This window comes from Protopterus annectens, chromosome 16.part0 (genome assembly GCF_019279795.1).
Source record: "Protopterus annectens isolate FY-2018-M chromosome 16.part0, PAN1.0, whole genome shotgun sequence".
In the NCBI taxonomy this organism is placed as follows: domain Eukaryota; kingdom Metazoa; phylum Chordata; order Ceratodontiformes; family Protopteridae; genus Protopterus; species Protopterus annectens.
The window spans coordinates 27203032-27220899 of record NC_056750.1 but is presented as its reverse complement, the minus strand read 5'-3'; the positions used below and the strand labels follow the sequence as shown (position 1 = coordinate 27220899).

The following is a 17868-nucleotide window of genomic DNA, read 5'->3' as shown; positions in this document are numbered from 1 at the left end:
CTAAATTGCCAATTTCACATGCTAAAATGTCAGCAGTTTCTAATGTCTCAGCTAAACAAAAAATGAGCACACTCCCTCAACAGTCTGAATTGAAAGAAATGCAGGATTTGTTGCATGCAACTGAACAGGTGGGCAAACATACTTTACAATGTGGGTTTGATTCTTTGGAGGCTTCCTGCAGAGCAGCTGTCACTGGGTCTGTTATACGTAGGCATGCTTGGTTAAAGGAACAAACTCTGCCTGATCATGTTAAAGCAAGGCTTCTAGATGCTCCCTTACAGCAGGATGTTCTTTTTGGAGTTAAAGCAGAAGTCTTAAAGAAAATGGAGGATAAGGCAAAATCTATGCAGACAGTCAAAGATTTCCTACAGGTACAGCCCCCTCACTTCAGCAGAAATTGGCCAACAAAAAATTGGTCCTTTCCAGCTACTGACAGACCACAGAGGGGTAAATACAGACGTCCAAGAGGCAGAGGACAACCACAAGCCCAGTACAAACCTCGCCAGTGGGGCACTGCAACACAGAAGGGAGGAGAAGACAGGTCCCAAACTACCAGAAGGCAAACTCAGTGACTTGCACCTCATCAGGCCAAGCAACACTCTCTTGGCAGCCCCCTTGGGAGAAAAACTCGCACTTTTTTCAGACAACTGGCACATTGTCACAAAGGACAAATGGGTCCTAGACATAATTTCATGAGGATACAAATTCCATTTTCACACCTTGCCAATTAAAAGAGGAATGCCAAACCTGCCACAAAATCAATGGGCAGAGGCACAAAAACAAATTACAGCTCTCATGGACATGAGAGCCATTCAACTGGTACCTACTCGAGAGCAAGGCCAAGGATTTTACTCAAGACTCCTTGTAGTTCCCAGAAAGGACAATGCTTGGAGACCAATTCTGGACCTTTCAATTCTAAACACCTTCTTACAAGTACCCAAATTCAAGACACTAACACTACAGCAGCTTCTTCCCATGTTGGGCAAGAAAGCATGGCTAGTAACGATGGACCTCAAGGAGGCATACCTGCATGTCCCTATCAGACAAAGTTGCAGAAGATAGCTCAGTTTCATTGCAGGTTCAACCCATTACCAATTCTCTGCACTGCCCTTTGGCTTATCCACTGCGCCCAGGGTCTTCACAAAATGCCTGGCACCAGTAATTGCATACTGCAGACAAAGAGGAATTCAAATATACCCATACCCGGACGACTGCCTCATCCAAGCAGAAAGCAAGGATATCCTCTTACAACAGCTGGCTTTTGTAAAACATCTTCTAAGTTGCCTGGGGTACACAGTAAACGAAAAGAAGTCAAAACTAGTACCCTCACAAAATATGACATTCCTGGGTGCCAGCTTGAATACAACAGCCCAGAAGGCTTATCTGACGCCAGACAAACAACTACAACTGACTCAATATTTCAAAACAATGGCAACAAAGACCCAACTACCTGCAAGAAAAATTCTGCAGGCCTTGGGCTTCATGGCATCTTGCATACTACTACTACCATTTGCAAAGCTGCATATGAGGAAATTACAGTGGTACCTAAAAAGCGTATGGTCTCAACACAGCCACAGCTTGGACACAATGATATCTCTCATTCCCTGCCTACAACAGGAGTTTCTATGGTGGTCACAGGCATGTCACCTCAACAAGGGTCAGCCTTTCACCTTGCCCCCAGCCAGGCAAACTATGACAACAGATGCATTGGACTACGCCTGGGGGGCACACATGGCAGGACAGTGTGTTCAAGGCATATGGACTGCAGATCAAAGGAATCTGCACATCAATCAAAAAGAGATGCTAGCTGTACAGAATGCTCTGACAGCCTTCAAGAATCTATTACATCCAGGGCAACTTGCAATAAGGACGGACAACACCACAGTAATGTGGTACATAAACAAACAACGGGGTACACACTCCTACCCTCTATGCAGGCAATCAATGACCTTGTGGAACACAGCTCTGGCTTACCAAGTTCAGTTACAAGCTCAATTCCTGCCAGGAAAAAAGAACACATTGGCAGACGACCTCAGCAGAAACATCATGGATCCCCATGAGTGGAAACTGGATCCACAAGTATTTGCAATGGTAACTCAAAAATGGGGCCTTCCAGACATAGACATGTTTGCCAGTCCTCAAAACTATCAACTAACAAAATTTTGTACAAGGACACTTCACCATCAAGCTTGGAAAGTGGACGCACTCTCATTCAGTTGGAAAAACCTGACAGTATATGCCTTCCTCCATTGCCTCTCCTCACAAAGGTGCTTCTGAAAGTCAGAAAGGAGAGACCACGACTGATACTCATAGCCCCAGACTGGCCACGCCAGCACTGGTACCCACTATTGAGGAATATGGCCCAGGGCCCACCTTGGATTTTACCACAAATTGCCCATTTTGCTCACACAGCAGAACAATCAGATTCTTCACAGCCAGCTCAAAACCTTAAATCTGGCTGCATGGCAAATCACCTAAGCATCCAGCCAGATCCTCTTTCCCAAGCAGTTATGGATGTTATTCTGGAAGCTAGGAGGCCCAGCACCAGGAAGGCCTATTCGGACAAATGGAAAAGGTTTTGTGCCTGGAACCAAGCTAAAGGCCAAAACACTCTTCAGCCTCACATGCCTCAGATTCTACAGTATTTAACTTGAGATGTTGCACAAAGGACTTTTTTTCTTCCATTAAAATCCATGCATCAGCTATTTCAGCCCACTACAACACGGATCCACCCTTATTTTCGCATCCACTTCTAAGGCAGTTCCTCAGAGGGGCAAAAAACATTAGGCCCCCCAGGAGAGCACCTACACCAACATGGGACCTCAATTTTGTTCTGGAAAAACTTACGCTACCTCCCTTTGAACCAGATTTCTCTGCAGATCTACAGTTTCTATCATGGAAGACTGCCCTGCTGCTACCAATAACTTCAGCTAGAAGAGTCTCAGAGCTGCAGGCACTAATGGCAGTGGAACCTTTCCTCATTTTCCATCAAGACGGAGTTTCTCTATGAACTAATCCTTCCTTCATGCCTAAGGTGGTTTCCAGTGTGGCTTTAAATCAAACCATCCACTTACCCACCTTCTTCCCAAATCCACAGGACAAAGGAGAAAGACTCCTGCATTGCTTGGACATTCACAGGCAACTTCGTTATTACTTGGATAAAACGAAGGCTTTCAGAAAATCTGACCAGCTCTTTTTATCTATGCTACAGCTTCACAAGGGAAGGCTATATCAAAACAAACCATTTCCAAATGGGTAGGACATTACATTCATTTTTGCTATACCCATCATGGAAAACCAGTTCCTGCTACCATTAGGCCCCACTCTACCAGGGCAACAGCTACATCTACAGCCTTCCTCAGGGGGGTTCCAACCAAGGAGATTTTGGAAGCTGCAACTTGGGGTTCAGTACACACCTTTACCAAACACTATCACTTACCCCTTTACTCTAAGACTAGAGCTGGCTTCGCCACTGCAGTTCTTCAGGGCCTTCTAGCCTCCTCTAACCCTCTGTAACTCCCCCACCCATCCTTAGCTTTGGGATTCTACCCAAGTGTGATGACTGCAGCAGGGTAACACTATGAACATAGTACAGTTTTGTACCTACCGTAAATGTAGATGTTCGAGTGTACACCCTGCTGCAGTCCAGGTTACCCTCCCTCCATCCCCTCTGATCTAACTGGCTAAATCTGTACAATACCTTCCTGATGTATTTGCTTATAGCTGGAGGGATTTTGTGTTTGTGCAAAAATTACTTAATTTGGTACTAATTACTGACCACCTTTTTGGGGGCACCTGACATCTGGGGCAAGAAAAACTGAAGAAAATGGCGTCGGATGCATTATATATACCCCTAGAGCACTGACGTCAGGGAAGAAGCGACAGCAACCAACGCCGGACCAAGACTTTGGAATTCCGGCCGACTGCGGGACCGCCTGATGACAGGATAACCCAAGTGTGATGACTGCAGCAGGGTGTACACTCGAACATCTACATTTATGGTAGGTACAAAACTGTACTTTTCTGAGGTTTCTGAATATGAAGGCATGCAACAAAATAAGGGAGGACAAACCAAGAGCAATCTTGATTGCCCCAGACTGGCCACACCAGCACTGGTATCCACTGCTGCGCAGTCTGTCTCCCCTGCCACCATGGCACCTACCTCAGATCCCAGCTCTCCTGACCCAGCAGAATGGAGAATTCATGCATCCACAACTGCAGACCCTGATCCTGGCAGCCTGGCTTATTCCCTGACCTCTCCTCCAGTTACCAGCCTAAGCAAGCAAGTCCTGGATGTTATACATGAGGCCAGACGCCCCAGCCCTGGAAAGTCTTATGCTGACAAATGGAAAAGGTATTGCACTTGGATCCAGGCTAAAGGAGCTGAAACAGCACAGCCCTCCCTACCTCTCATCCTGGATTACCTAGCAGACCTACTACACAGGGGCCTATCCTTCTCTTCTATTAAAATTCATGCCTCTGCTATGTCTGCTCATTACAGCACAGAGCCACCTCTCTTTTCTCACCCTCTCATTAAACAGTTCCTAAGAGGGGCTAACAAGTTGAGGCCACCCCGAAGAGCTCCTTCCCCAGCTTGGGACCTTAACTTTGTTTTGGAAAAGCTCACACTACCCAACTTTGAGCCCGCAGCTTCAGCAGAGTTAAAAGTATCCATCTCTGCTACAAATACCACGGGAGACCGCCCCCTAAGGGGGTCAGAATGCATTCCATCAGGGCAGCCTCCACCTCTGCAGCTTTTCTTAGAGAGGTCCCTACCAGGGACATCCTGGAGGCTGCACCATGGAGTTATGTTCATACCTTCACCAAGCATTACCACCTACCTATCTTTTCCAAATCCAGAGCAGGCTTTGCAACTGCAGTCTTGCAGGGCATCCTAGCCAGCCCTCAATGTTCTTGACTGCCTCCACCCTTTTCTTCAACTTTGGGAATCAACGCAAGTGTGATGACTGCAACAGTGAAACACGAAGAACATAGTACAGTTGTGTGCACTTACCATAAATGTAGCTGTCAAGTGCATTCACTGTTGCTGTCTTGGTTTCCCACCCTCCTTCCCCCTTGTCTGTCTTTCTCTCTTCATCACTCCTTACAGGGATTTTTGGTATTTGCTTTCTACTGGTGGTGTTCTTCCACCATAACCTAGCTCCCTATTTGGGGGCTCCTGACATTTGGGGCAAGAAAAACTGATGTAATGGTGTCAGCTGCCTGATTTTATACCACTGACGACCTGACGTCAGTCCTGGAGTGACAGCAACCGACGCAGAAATAATAAGCCTCTGGTAGTTAGGCCATCTGAGGGCTACCCCTGGCAGGATACCGCAAGTGTGATGACTGTAACATTGAATACACTCGAACATCTACATTTATGGTAAGTGTACACAACTGTACTTCTCTACCCCACGTCATGTTGCAGTTCCTATTTGTATTCGACTAACTTTTAATTTCTCTACAAACCATGTAAAATTTGTTTTACATGATTGTCATATAACTTAATATTGATTCTTAGCAAATGTTTTTATATTATGTCTAATTTTTTATAATTATTTAAATTGCAGATGTTTTTATTTTTGAATATTGTAAAATTACTGTTCTCAAAATGTTTTGTAGTAATTTGGAGCTTTTCTCCCCAGGCCTCCACTGAAAATGGGCTTCTGCCCAATTGGACATTCCTGGTAATCAAATGTCAACCAATAAGTAAATAAACAAATAAAATGAGCAGTTAACTTCCCTAAATGGAAATCTCTACACAGAAGCCAAGTGGGACAAAATGTAATGCTCTCAGATGCCTGCTTACCATTATGGTGGCAGTCATTTTACTGCCCAAACACAAAAGTAGTGCTAGGCAAACGTAACATGGATGCAGTTTTAGTAAGGAGTTGTAACAACTGCCTTTTTGTTATCTTAACATATGTATCGAAGATCCAGCTTTTTGTTTGTTATTGTATGTGCATGAAGTAACTGGGAATGAAGCATGTTCAGTTAATGCACAAAAACAAAGCATTCACAATCTGTTAAATGAAGCATGATGATGATGTTCTGCTGTTCGTGAATTTCTTAAAGAATTCATACTGTAGTCTTGCTTATGAAATGCATTAATAGTGGTTTACAGTGTGTTGTATGAATGTCACAGACCCTCTTCCTAGCATAAGCTGTCTTGCATTTTAATCAGTGGCTGTTGTGCTTTGAGATTAATTTTGCATGCAGTTTGATGAGATGCCGTTCCGTGCACTTTTTTGGTCTTTAGTGTAGATTTATGCTTTAGTTGCTCTTTCTTGCAAACAAGCTGAAACAAGAAACATTTTGTTCTGTCAGCAGCTCATACAGCTCTTTATATGGCAAAATAATGTTGCACATTTGTTACAGACTGTGTCTGCTGCTAATTATTTAGTTTGTCTCTGTACTTTCTTCCTGTGATATTGCTTTGATTACTAGATAGATATATTTTTAACTCTCTATCATTCTCTTTAAAGGACAATAAAGATTGGAATGCATTAATTCAAGATGCCCAGAAGAGAGGTGCCATAATTAGAACATTTGAAAAGAATTATGAAAAGGACGTGAACAAGATATTTAAACGCAAACCAACAATGCAGCGCTCTCTGTCACATCCTTCTAATATCCATTCAGTTGAGAAATCAGCACAGCAGCGGACTAAATCTACTGATGGAGGTGTGCCTGGGTTGTCTGTTTCTGTCTCCAGTGTTTCAAGGCACAGTCCTTTACCTAACGCTGTGCCTCAGGTTCCATTTAGGCCTCAGGACAGTGTGAGACATCAGAAACCAGTGACTAATACTGCGGCTGCAAATGTTAAAGCTTGCTCTATTCCAGTTTCAGTAAAACCCCCTGTTCCCATTGTAACCCAACCTTCTACAAAAGAAAGGCCCAAGGATCCCCGACTTGCACGAAGAGCAGGTAATGAACATACTTCAAACCAGTTGGTATCTAAATCTGTTAGCAGTGGAACAGCCTCACATTTAGACCATAGCAAGAATTCCAGCAGTACTCTACTTTCTGGTTCTGTTTCATATGGCCCAGCTTCCTCAAGACTTGAGCACAGTCACAGCTCAGGAACATTTAATGCAAGTACTTCTCCCTCGTCATCCTACTTTTCTTCCCTCTCCTATGAGGCTAGTGAGGATCGGGATTACAGGCCTCTTTATAGACAAGGAAAAAACTGGTCTCCTAAGAATGAAACTGGAAATTGGAGCAAAGATCAAGACCATAGGTTTACAAGCAAAAGGCCTGTTGGTGACATGTATGACAGGCAAGATCGAACTTGCCAGCAGCCGAAGAGACGGAAGGAATAGCAGCAGGAATGTTATTACTCCCTCAGCTGACTGTGCCCAACCTCAGGAAGTGTTGGGGAAGACCAAAGCCTTTGGGGTGGCACCATAGGTACTTTGGAGAAGTGTTCTCTACAGTGTCTGCATTTACAGCATTAGACTGTTTAACTGTTGATGCAGTATTTAGAGCAATATATGATGTTATATCATTTATGTTGTGACCTCAGTAAATGCCATGTGCAATCCATTACAACCCCATACACCGTTATAACACTTTTCTTAGTGTTTGTAGCAACGCCTTCATTGCCTTCTGCATGTGTACTAAACAGTAAATTTAAACTTTTATCAGACTTGTTCTCATTTACTGCTTGCAACAAGGACAGAAAGTGCCTTACCAGCATGGAGGTACTACAGATAAACTCTATTTGGAAGTTAGTTCTTGGTACTAAAGTGGTAGTGGCAGTTCAGGGAGTTGCAGGAGCCGTCAGTGTCAAATACTGAAAGTGATAGATCCAGCTTAAGACAAACTCTGTTCTGCCACACAGGGGTTTTGGAAAATCTTGCCAGTGTGTAAAATACACTTGGTCAGCTCTTGTGTTCTCCTGCTGTACTCTGCTACTTACCTGTTAGCCAGAGTCCATTTATTATTTGGAAAAATCTGTGTTATCATGTTGTAACAGTTGCATAAAAGTTAACTCCAGATTCTGCTTACTCTTTATACTCCTTTGCAAGAGGTCAGTTTTATTTCCTTGAATTATCAAGGCAGAAGCTTGTACAGAAATATTATGAACCCTTTTTAGAGTTAAGTTGCCTTCTAATTATTGTATGCTAATAAATTTGAAACCATTTAACATACTGTATGCAATGTTCAGCTGACAGTTTTATTTGAAGAAGTTATTGCCAAATGACGTATTTGAAGGATAATGAGAAATGACTGTTCAACCCGAAAAGTACCGTATCTTACTGGTTACACTAAAACAAGTTAGATGATATTTTTATTTGTATGTCTCTGTGTAGAAATTTTCATTTTAAGTTATAAGGAAAAAAGTGCTTTAATAAGTATTCCATTTTTTGTTTGAGATAAACCGGTTCTGCCCTTCCATACCCCCCTCCTCCCCCCTCCCCAACTCTAGATTCTACTCTGTGTTGCAAAGGATGGCATCTCAAAGAATACTGGACCTTGCAGACATTTGTTTTAAATATTAAAAATGTTTAAAAAATGTACCAGTTTTAGGAGTTCCAGTAGTACCAGACAGTTTTGAGTAGAATCAGTTGTAGAATTCTGTTTTGTTGCTGCTTGGCCATTACCTTGATGGTCCTTAACCCGATTCATAATTTAGTACATGAGAAAAGCATACTGATCACAGCTAATTTTGCCCTGTGATGATCAATTGGCCATCAGGGCTCTAAACAGCAGAGCTGAATTGGAATTTATTGAGGAGTTCTGCTTGGAACTGATTTGTGGGTTGGTCCTCCCCCAGGACTAGTAGGGGCTTGTGTATTTTTTCCCATTCACACACACCCACACACTTAGAAAGGAAAATGTCTGTAGGGCTTAGTATTCCTTTAGCATTGCTTATCCAAGGCACTCAATTTTTTTTTATTGTTATTATTTTTACTTTTCATTCTGAGTTGCAGAAAATCTGTGTGCACCCGCATGTGCTATGTGTCTATAAATGTCTTTATGTGTACGTGTATTTTATACACATATGCACAGATGTATACTGTGTCTGTCTCTCTCCCTCTCTCTCTATTTATGTATATATATTTGTGTGTGTGTATCCCTCTCTGTATACACGTGTACATATACCTAAACCCACATGCACACATTTGTGTGCTGATCTTCACTCTGCAAATGTCCAGAACACAGTTGTGTAATCTGCACTGGTGTGTAGCAGAAGATCAAATTGTATACTGCATTTTATTTTGTATTCAGTTTTAGGTGTCACATATGTCATTCAACACAATACTGCTGCTGGTAATGATAGTATAAAAGAGTTGGAATGTTTCCGATCTGTGTGACTGTGTAAAAGTTCTGGTTCTTACAAACAGATCACCAGTCATTGTCATGTGTTGAAACTGAATGACAATAATATGTCTAGAAGCTGCAATCCACAACTGAGTATTTAACCATGGGCGGTATACATTTTTGATTTTTTAGACTCGTCCATTTCAAGTAATCATTTTGTCTATATGCATGCACATTGTGAGGCTATAATATGTTTATTAACAGTTTCATAATGCTGTCCTGCACAAATTTTGTAATAAAGCACAAGCAGGTCTTGAAACAATTCTGTGGAACAGAGAAGCAAGATCAAAGCAGCCTAGAATAACTTGTGAGGTTTATTTGGGAAAGGTAGCAGATCAGAATTATAGCACAGATTTTTTTTTTATGGGGCAGGATAAAGAACAACAGGTAAATATCTTTTTGTGGTTGCTAGGCATTTGTAATGACAATATTGCATTTGCAATACAGATAAATTGAAAAAACAGTGTTGATGCAGCTGACGTTTGTTGGCACAAATCATCTGAGACTTGATTAGCTATAAAATGGTGTATGGTTACTCCATACAGTTTTTCTACATAACGTTGCTTTGAGTTTTTAACTGCCTCATCATTCTATTCCAGTCAGTCCAACATTGCATTATTTCCACTTTGTATTTTCAACCTTAAGGCAGTTCTTAAGGAATTCTATTTTCTGTGCAAGAAATTCAGTCACATGCACATTTAATTTGTCTCTCAGCAGAAACTTACAAATAGTATGTATGTTCGTTTTATTTTATGGTTATGTATTTACCCTTATTGTACATATGTTCATATTTTTGTACAGTATATCTTTAAAGAGATCATTGAAATCATTTTTCTGGTGTTTGGCATATTTTGGAAATATGGTCACTGAAATGTAATATATTTTGTAGCACTAGCAGTAATTTAAAGAAATCAAGTTGAACAATATGTTTTAAATGATTTGATACAAATTACATTATTCACTGAAGGTATCTCACTCTGCTGAATGCGTTGAACCATTTGCTCAGAAATTATACTTGTTGAAGAGGAAGCACATTGAATGTTAGTGCATTTGATCTTACTATTAAGAGAAACTTTAAACAAAATGGTATTTTCTGAGTAATAAATTGTAAAGTGTCATACACAAGTTCATCAGAAAAAACAGCACAACAGATGCAGTGGAACATGTCAAAATGATGGTCAGATAAAATGCAGTAGATAATACAAAACACTGTACATAAAACTAGCATGCAGCTGTTTTTTGGAGGAATTCCACCTTTAGCCCACTCAGTATGTCAGTACTCAGACCACTGTTATTTCACTCAAGTAATACATTGATTTAATTGAAATAGTAGTCTGCAGCCTTTCAGATGACTAATGTGTGCTCAGAACAGTACAGAACTACTGCTGCTTTTTTCTGTGTCTTCCGAGCCAGTGTCCTGGACTTGTGGGGTCTGAAGAGTACATAAAAAATGGTATTTCATGAGTCTACGTGTTCCATTTGAGCTGCGATCACAGCTCAGGCCCTGCTATTCATAGATATAGGGCTCTGATGCAGTCATCATTTGCACTGTGTACAGTATGCTGTTATGAACCTACCATAGTTTGTAAGCATGGATCACAATTGTCCACAGTGATGCACAGTATGCCACTGTGAACCTACCATAGTTTGTAAGCATGGATCACAATTGTCCACAGTGATGCACAGTATGCCACTGTGAACCTACCACAGTTTGTAGACATGGATCATAGTAGTCCATGGTGCCATACAATATCCTGCTGTGAACTACCACAGTTTATAGACACTAATCACAATAGTCCATGGTAATGTACAGTATACTGGTGTGAAGTACCACAGTTCATAGACTTGGATCACAGTGCTCCATAGCAACATACAATATCCTGCTGTGAACTACCATAATTTATAGACGTGGATCACAGTAGTTCATGGCAGTGTATAGTATGTTGCTGTGAAGTGCCACAGTTCATAGGCAGTGGATTATAATAGTCCACGGTGACGTACAGTATGCTTGTGTGAACTACCGTAATGCATCAATGTGGATTGACAGTGCTACCAATGCAGCAGTGATGTAAGATAATACTGTACTTTAAGTAACTACACGTAGATATTTAATAATAATAATACACATTATACCTATCCAAGATGCCTTTCCCTGTTCCACTGTTCTCCATCATGCCAAGGAGTGATTCATAAAGATTTTGCACTCCTTAGACTTGCCAGCTGTCATTACCGTAATATACTAGTGAGGATTGTGTTGATGGGCGAGTTCCCATTGGTGGAAGCTCGGAACAAGTGCGTTTGTGGTAGTAGGTTTGCCTGCAACACAGTGATCTCTGTACCACTAGGAATTTTCTTGCTGTGCAGGTGGAGTGTTAGCTCTGATGTGATGCACATCTCTGCTGAGTAACACATTAGTAGGAAAGGGGATACACAGCTCTGACAAGTGCAGCACCACAGAGAGTACACTGCTAGACTCCTATAGGTTACTCCCCTGAGTATTCTAATGATGTTGTGATTGTGAATGTTATATGATGAGAGAGGAGGTTCTTACCCATTGTTTAGCATATTTTATGAATTTCACAGTTTGAGTGCTATGTCTGGCAGATTCATATCCATGGGATACAATATTTATGAATAGTACCCAAAGATTTTACCCTAGTGGAAGGATTTCAACAAGTCCAGACTGTCTTTTGGCCAGAGTGCTTTTGTGGATTCCATAAATTGTAAGAAGTTCAAGATGACACTGCTTTTCTTCATCTTTCAACAGTCATTAAAAAACACAACCGCTTTTCCAATTTCTGTACCTTTCAAGAGGTGCCAAGTTAGACATCCTTCTGCAAAGGACAGGAAATCCTCCCTGTCTCACAAAGTGCTCCCATTACTATTGTCAAATGCCTTTTTGATCTACCTTTTCAGTCGGGGAAAGGCTACCTTGCCCATTTACTACCATCGTATATGTGGCGTAAGATTCAGCAAAGGCTGTATGACTTTCCACTGTTGTCAATCATGAGTCTTGTTACCTCATCAAAGGTAAGCAAAACGTTTACATGTCATGCATTATGAAGCTTCTTTCATATCTAGAAATTCACTGAAGCTTGTTTCATCACTAGAAGTCCACATGGGAAAATATGATATCTTGAAATATGAGGTCTTAACAGTGAGGGCTTTCTTTGATGGACCTTTAATTGGGTTAATAAATTTCTGGAAGTTGAGATGCATGGCCACTTATACGCACAGCCTTTCTGTCATGTACAGTGATGTCACAAACTTGATAAGTAAGCATACGAATTCCCCACACCCCCTCAGATTTTTTTTGTAGGTCACCGTAGTAGTCATATCTTATATGGTTCTTTGCTGCTTGGTTGCAACATCCAGTCTGACTTTGAGCTAATAACCCTTCCACCATGACTGGGAACTGACTTCACCTCACCTCAAACATCTCAACATACCTGGTAAATAAGTAGCATCCTGCTGTGCACTATTTTTAGTTCTGTCTTGCCCAATAGGCATGCACTTCAAGAGTGTGTGTTGCAGTTTGACATTAGTCCAGGTGTATGATTTTAGAGCACTGAGAAGTAAATACCTTGTTCAGGACCTGTTTTTTTGTTTCTCATTTTGCTGTTCTGATATCTTGGTTGGTGTCAGTATTTATGCTTAGCTGACATCCATGAATGGACTTGCAGATGTGAAGGTGTGGGGTATGTCAGATCCTATGAAAATCACTAGATGTGCCTGCAAGCACCAAATTCCACACAGAGTTTTCCACATGCATTGCATTTTCTGCCTTGGCCTGGAGCATGAAGTGGGTAGATGCTCTTCGTGTTTCACTGTTGCAGTCATCACATTTGGGTTATCCCTGCCGGGGTAGCCCTCAGCTGGCCTGAACACCAGAGGCTTAATATTTCTGCATCGGTTGCTGTTACTTCAGGACTGATGTCAGGTCATCAGTAGTATAAAGTAAGGCAGTCAACGCCATTACAGCAGTCTTTCTTGCCATGGAGCCTGAAGCAGAAGCAGTTTGCACGAGTGCCGGTCGGCCACTACCTGAGTTTCGTCTTCCGAATTGAAGCTGAAGACTTCTAAAGCTAAGTACCCCGTTGGGGATCCTTTTTTCTTACACTAACCGATGTCAGAAAAAGTTAACAATTGTCTCACCTGTGAAAAGCAAATACCACACCAAGACTTTCATTCTTACTGCATCACTTGCTTAGGCCCAGACCACGACGTCCCCTGCTGTCACTTTTGTGCTTTGTTCAATGTCAGAACTATATGTCGTTGGGCCCTTATTGTAGCTGGATATTTTTGCTTACAGTCCTCAAATTCCGATATGGCTTTGGTAAGCCATCCGACAGCAGATCTTCCGAAAAAATGTAAAAATAAAGACAGACAGACCACACAGGCCCAAAACTACTGGCAACACTTTTGTTAAGCTTAGTTGTCACATGTTCTTTGTGTTTCACTGTTGCAGTCATCACATTTGGGTTATCTGCTTGCAGTAGCCCTCATTCAGCCTGATTATCAAACTCTTGGGTCCTGTGTCAGTTGCTGTCTCATCTTCCGTGACATCAGGGAGTCGGGTATAAAGCATGCAGCCGACGCCATTACATCAGTATTTCTTGCCGTGCGGTGCCTGAAGCAGAAGCAGTTCGCAAGTGCCGGTTGGCCGACTCAGAACTGAAGTCTTCAACTAAAGCTAAGTACCCCATTGGGGAGACTTTTTCTTGCTCTAAACCAATGTCAGTAAAAGTCAATAATTGTATTTCTTGTGGAAAGCATACTGTATTTCTTTGCCTAGGCCCTGACCACAACGTACCTCGCTGTCGGTTTTGTGCCTTATTTAATCCACAAACTATTCATCAGTACATTTTTGCTTCTAAATATTTTGGTACTCGGTTCAATTATCCAGATACGTCTTCGGTAAGCCACCCGACTACCGATATTCTGAAAAAAACGCAAAGATAAAGACAGAGACAGGCCGCCTAGGTCCAAAGCTGCCCATGATGCTTCTCCTAAGCTAGTCGCCAGTTCACCGGTATTCAGCGTGGTGCTTTCGCAGCCCCTGATACCCGCTACTTCAGATTTGAAGGCCTCTACTGAAACCCAGTTGGAGTCCGGTATGCCGCGAGATGCTTCAACTGTGGAACCTGCGGATGTCTCTACCTTGGATATGTCCGGAGCCGCTGTGCAGGCACCGGCTTCTGAGGGTGTATTCAGGCCTACTAACTTGCATATTAAACCGACATCATCTTCTTCTTCTAGGCCTAAAGCTAGAATCATGCCTAGGAAACTGACACCCAGACCGCATAGTCAGGCCTCTATGCCTAAAAAACAAATAATAAGAATGGCAGAAGACCTTATTACTTTAATCAGGGGAAGCCAACCTTCCCCCTCTAAGAGACCTAGGACTGAATTTGCTTATGAGTCTTCTGACCAGGATTCTAAAATTTCTGTCTCTTCTGATGACCAGGATTTACCCTTATCTACATATGAGGATTCTGATGCAGAGGATTCTATTCCCGCTGCTTCTCCCCCAGAGGATTTTTCTTTAGGTGAAAACTTGCATACTCTTAGGGAGCATTTTCACTTGGAAAGCCAGGATTACTCTGATTCTAAAAAGAGGCCTTGAGATTTCTTACTCCTGCCCCAACATATGCCTTCAGCTATCCTTCCTGTGCTGGACATTGTTGACGATGCCTTTTTGCAATCTAACTTGGCCCCTGACTCTTTACCTCCTGTTCCCAGAAAACCTGATAGATACTACAGGGTTCCTGATTCTCACAAGTTACTTTTAAAAATCCTACTGTGGATCCTGAGACCATTTCACAGGGACCAAAGGGCATTAAGGCTACTACTGCCAGAAATCATACCCCTCTGATAGAGATTTCAGGTCCCTGGATAGATAGGGTAAGAAGTATACACTTCTGCAGCATTGGCCATCAGGGCCTTAAATTGCCAGTTTCATATGTTAAAATATCAGCAGCATAGTATTGGATTCCTTAAACAGAAAATGATGTTGATTCCTGATTGTGCTGAAATTAAGGATTTACAGGATTTAATGCATTCTGTTGAACATGTTGGAAAAAATAATTTGCAATGTGGTTTTGATTCACTAGAGGCATCTTGCAGGGCTGCTGTCACTGGGTCTGTACTTAGAAGGCATGCTTGGCTTAAAGAGCAATCTTTGCCAGATCATGTTAAAACTAAATTGCTGGATGCTCCCTTACATCAGGACCACCTGTTTGGCGACAAAGCAGAAGCTGTTCTTAAAAAGATGGAGGAAAAAGCTAAATCTGTGCAAACTGTTAAAGATTTCTTACAAGTGCAGCCTCCTAGATTTAGTAGGCATTGGCCCTCAAAAAGTTGGTCCTTTCCTGCCTCTTCCAGGCCTTATCAGTTCAAACCCAGAACCAGCAGAACACCCAGTCTTCAGTCCCAGGGTGCGCACAGGACTAAGCAGTGGGGGGCTCCCACTTCCAAATCAGGGAGTAGTAAGACCCCCCCCCCCCATGGTAAGCTGTCTCAATGACTTAACTTTAAAACTTCCAAGCACTTCTCAACTGACTGCTCCTTTAGGGGGAAAGATTGCTCTGCAAGCAAAAAATTGGGAACTCATTACCCAGGACAAATGGGTTTTAAACATAGTTTCCTAAGGATACAGATTTCACTTCCACATGTTACCAACCCCAAACGGTTGGCCAGATCTACCCCCAAATCAGTGGGCAGAGGCTCAAAAGCAAGTGTTCTCTGTCTTAAGATTAAAGGCTATTCAGACTGTACCAGAAGAGTAAAAGGGTCTAGGTTTCTACTCAAGACTTTTCCTGGTACCCAGAAAAGACAACTCATGGTGTCCTATCCTGGACCTGTCTATCCTAAACACCTTTTTGGCGATTCCAAAATTCAAGATGGTAAATCTTCACCAGTTGCTTCCTATGATAGGCAAAAATACCTGGTTGACAACACTGGATTTAAAGGAAGCTTACCTGCACATCCCAATCAGGGAATCTTGTAGAAAATACCTACACTTCAAAGCAGGTTGCATGCACTGTCAGTTCTCTGCACTGCCCTTTGGCTTGTCTACTGCACCCAGGGTATTCACAAAGTGCCTAGCTCCAGTCATTGCATTTTGCAGGCAAAGAAATATTCAAATATACCCATACCTGGACGATTGTCTAATTCAGGCAGAAAGCCAGGACATGCTTCTGAATCATCTGGCATTTGTACAAAACTAGTTAACTTGTCTGGGGTACACCATAAACGAAAAGAAGTCACAGCTGGTACCCTGTCAACAAATTATATTCCTGGGAGCAAGCTTGAACACAACTTCCCAGATGGCTTTCCCTCACGCCAGAGAAACAAATTCATTTGACAACTTACTTCAAACTAATGGCCACAAAAACCCTGCTTATCTGCAAGGCCTCGTGCATTCTACTAATTCCATATGCAAGACTGCATATGAGGAAACTACAATGGTATTTAAAAAGCCTATGGTGTCAACATTCACAGGATCTAGAAGCAATGATCCCTGTCATACCTTGCCTACGGTTAGAATTCCTTTGGTGGGTAGAGGTCTGCCACCAAAACAAGGGACGACCATTCACTCTACCCCCTGCCATCCAAACCCTTACAATAGACACATCAGACTATGAATGGGGGGCTCACCTGGCAGGGAAGTGCATTCAGGGCAAATGGAACCCAAGTGAAATGCACCTGCATGTCAATCAAAAAGAAATGTTAGCTGTACAGAATGCTCTGACAGCCTTCAAGGACCACATTCTTCCAGGACAATTAATGGTAAAGACGGACAACACCACTGTTATGTGGTACATAAACAAGCAGGGGGGTACCCATTCATACCCCCTCTGCAGACTATATGGACCCACACGAGTGTTAACCGAAACCAAAGATTTTCAACATGTTGATCAACAAATGGGGGATCCCGGATATAGACCTGTTTGCCTCCCCCAGAACTACCAATTGGATAAATTCTGCACAAGGACTCCCCACAAACAAGCTTGGAAAGTGGATGCTCTGTCCATCAGCTGAAAAAAAATCTAGCAGTTTATGCCTTTCCTCCTTTGCCTCTCCTCTCCAAATTGCTACTAAAAATCAAACAGGACAAGCCAAGGATGATACTGATTGCACCAGACTGGCCACGCCAACACTGGTACCCCCTCTTGCACAGTGTGTCACAGCTGGCCCCATGGCACCTACCTCAGACCCCTACCCTGCTGTCTCAGCAGGAGAGGCAGATTCTGCACCCCCAGCTTCAAACCCTGAACCTGGCAGCCTGGCTAATTACTTGAATTCTCCAATGTTCTTCGTGTTTCACTGTTGCAGTCATTACATTTGGGTAATCTGCTGGCAGGTTGCCCTCAGTCAGTCTGAATTCCAAAGTCTGTGGTCCTCCGTCTGTTGCTGATGTCCTTCAAGAATGCAACTGCAGTCATAACATGTGGGTTGTCCTGCCTCAGGCAGCCCTCGGTCAGCCGGATTCCAAAGTCTGGGTCCGACGTCGGCTGATGTCGCATTTCTCTCCGA

At 42.5% G+C, this 17868-nt stretch overlaps 1 protein-coding gene across 5 annotated transcripts in view; it reads left to right on the top strand.

Moving 5' to 3' along the window:
* Positions 1–10159, top strand: part of SETX (senataxin) — a 2451437-nt gene extending 2441278 nt beyond the window's left edge. For all 5 annotated transcript variants that reach the window (XM_044058409.1, XM_044058411.1, XM_044058407.1 and 2 more), the window contains one exon: positions 6489–10159. In XM_044058409.1, coding sequence (XP_043914344.1) covers positions 6489–7325 — 837 coding nt within the window. In that variant the 3' untranslated portion in view covers positions 7326–10159. The remainder of the gene's footprint in view (positions 1–6488) is intronic.
* The last annotated feature ends 7709 nt before the right edge of the window (positions 10160–17868 follow it).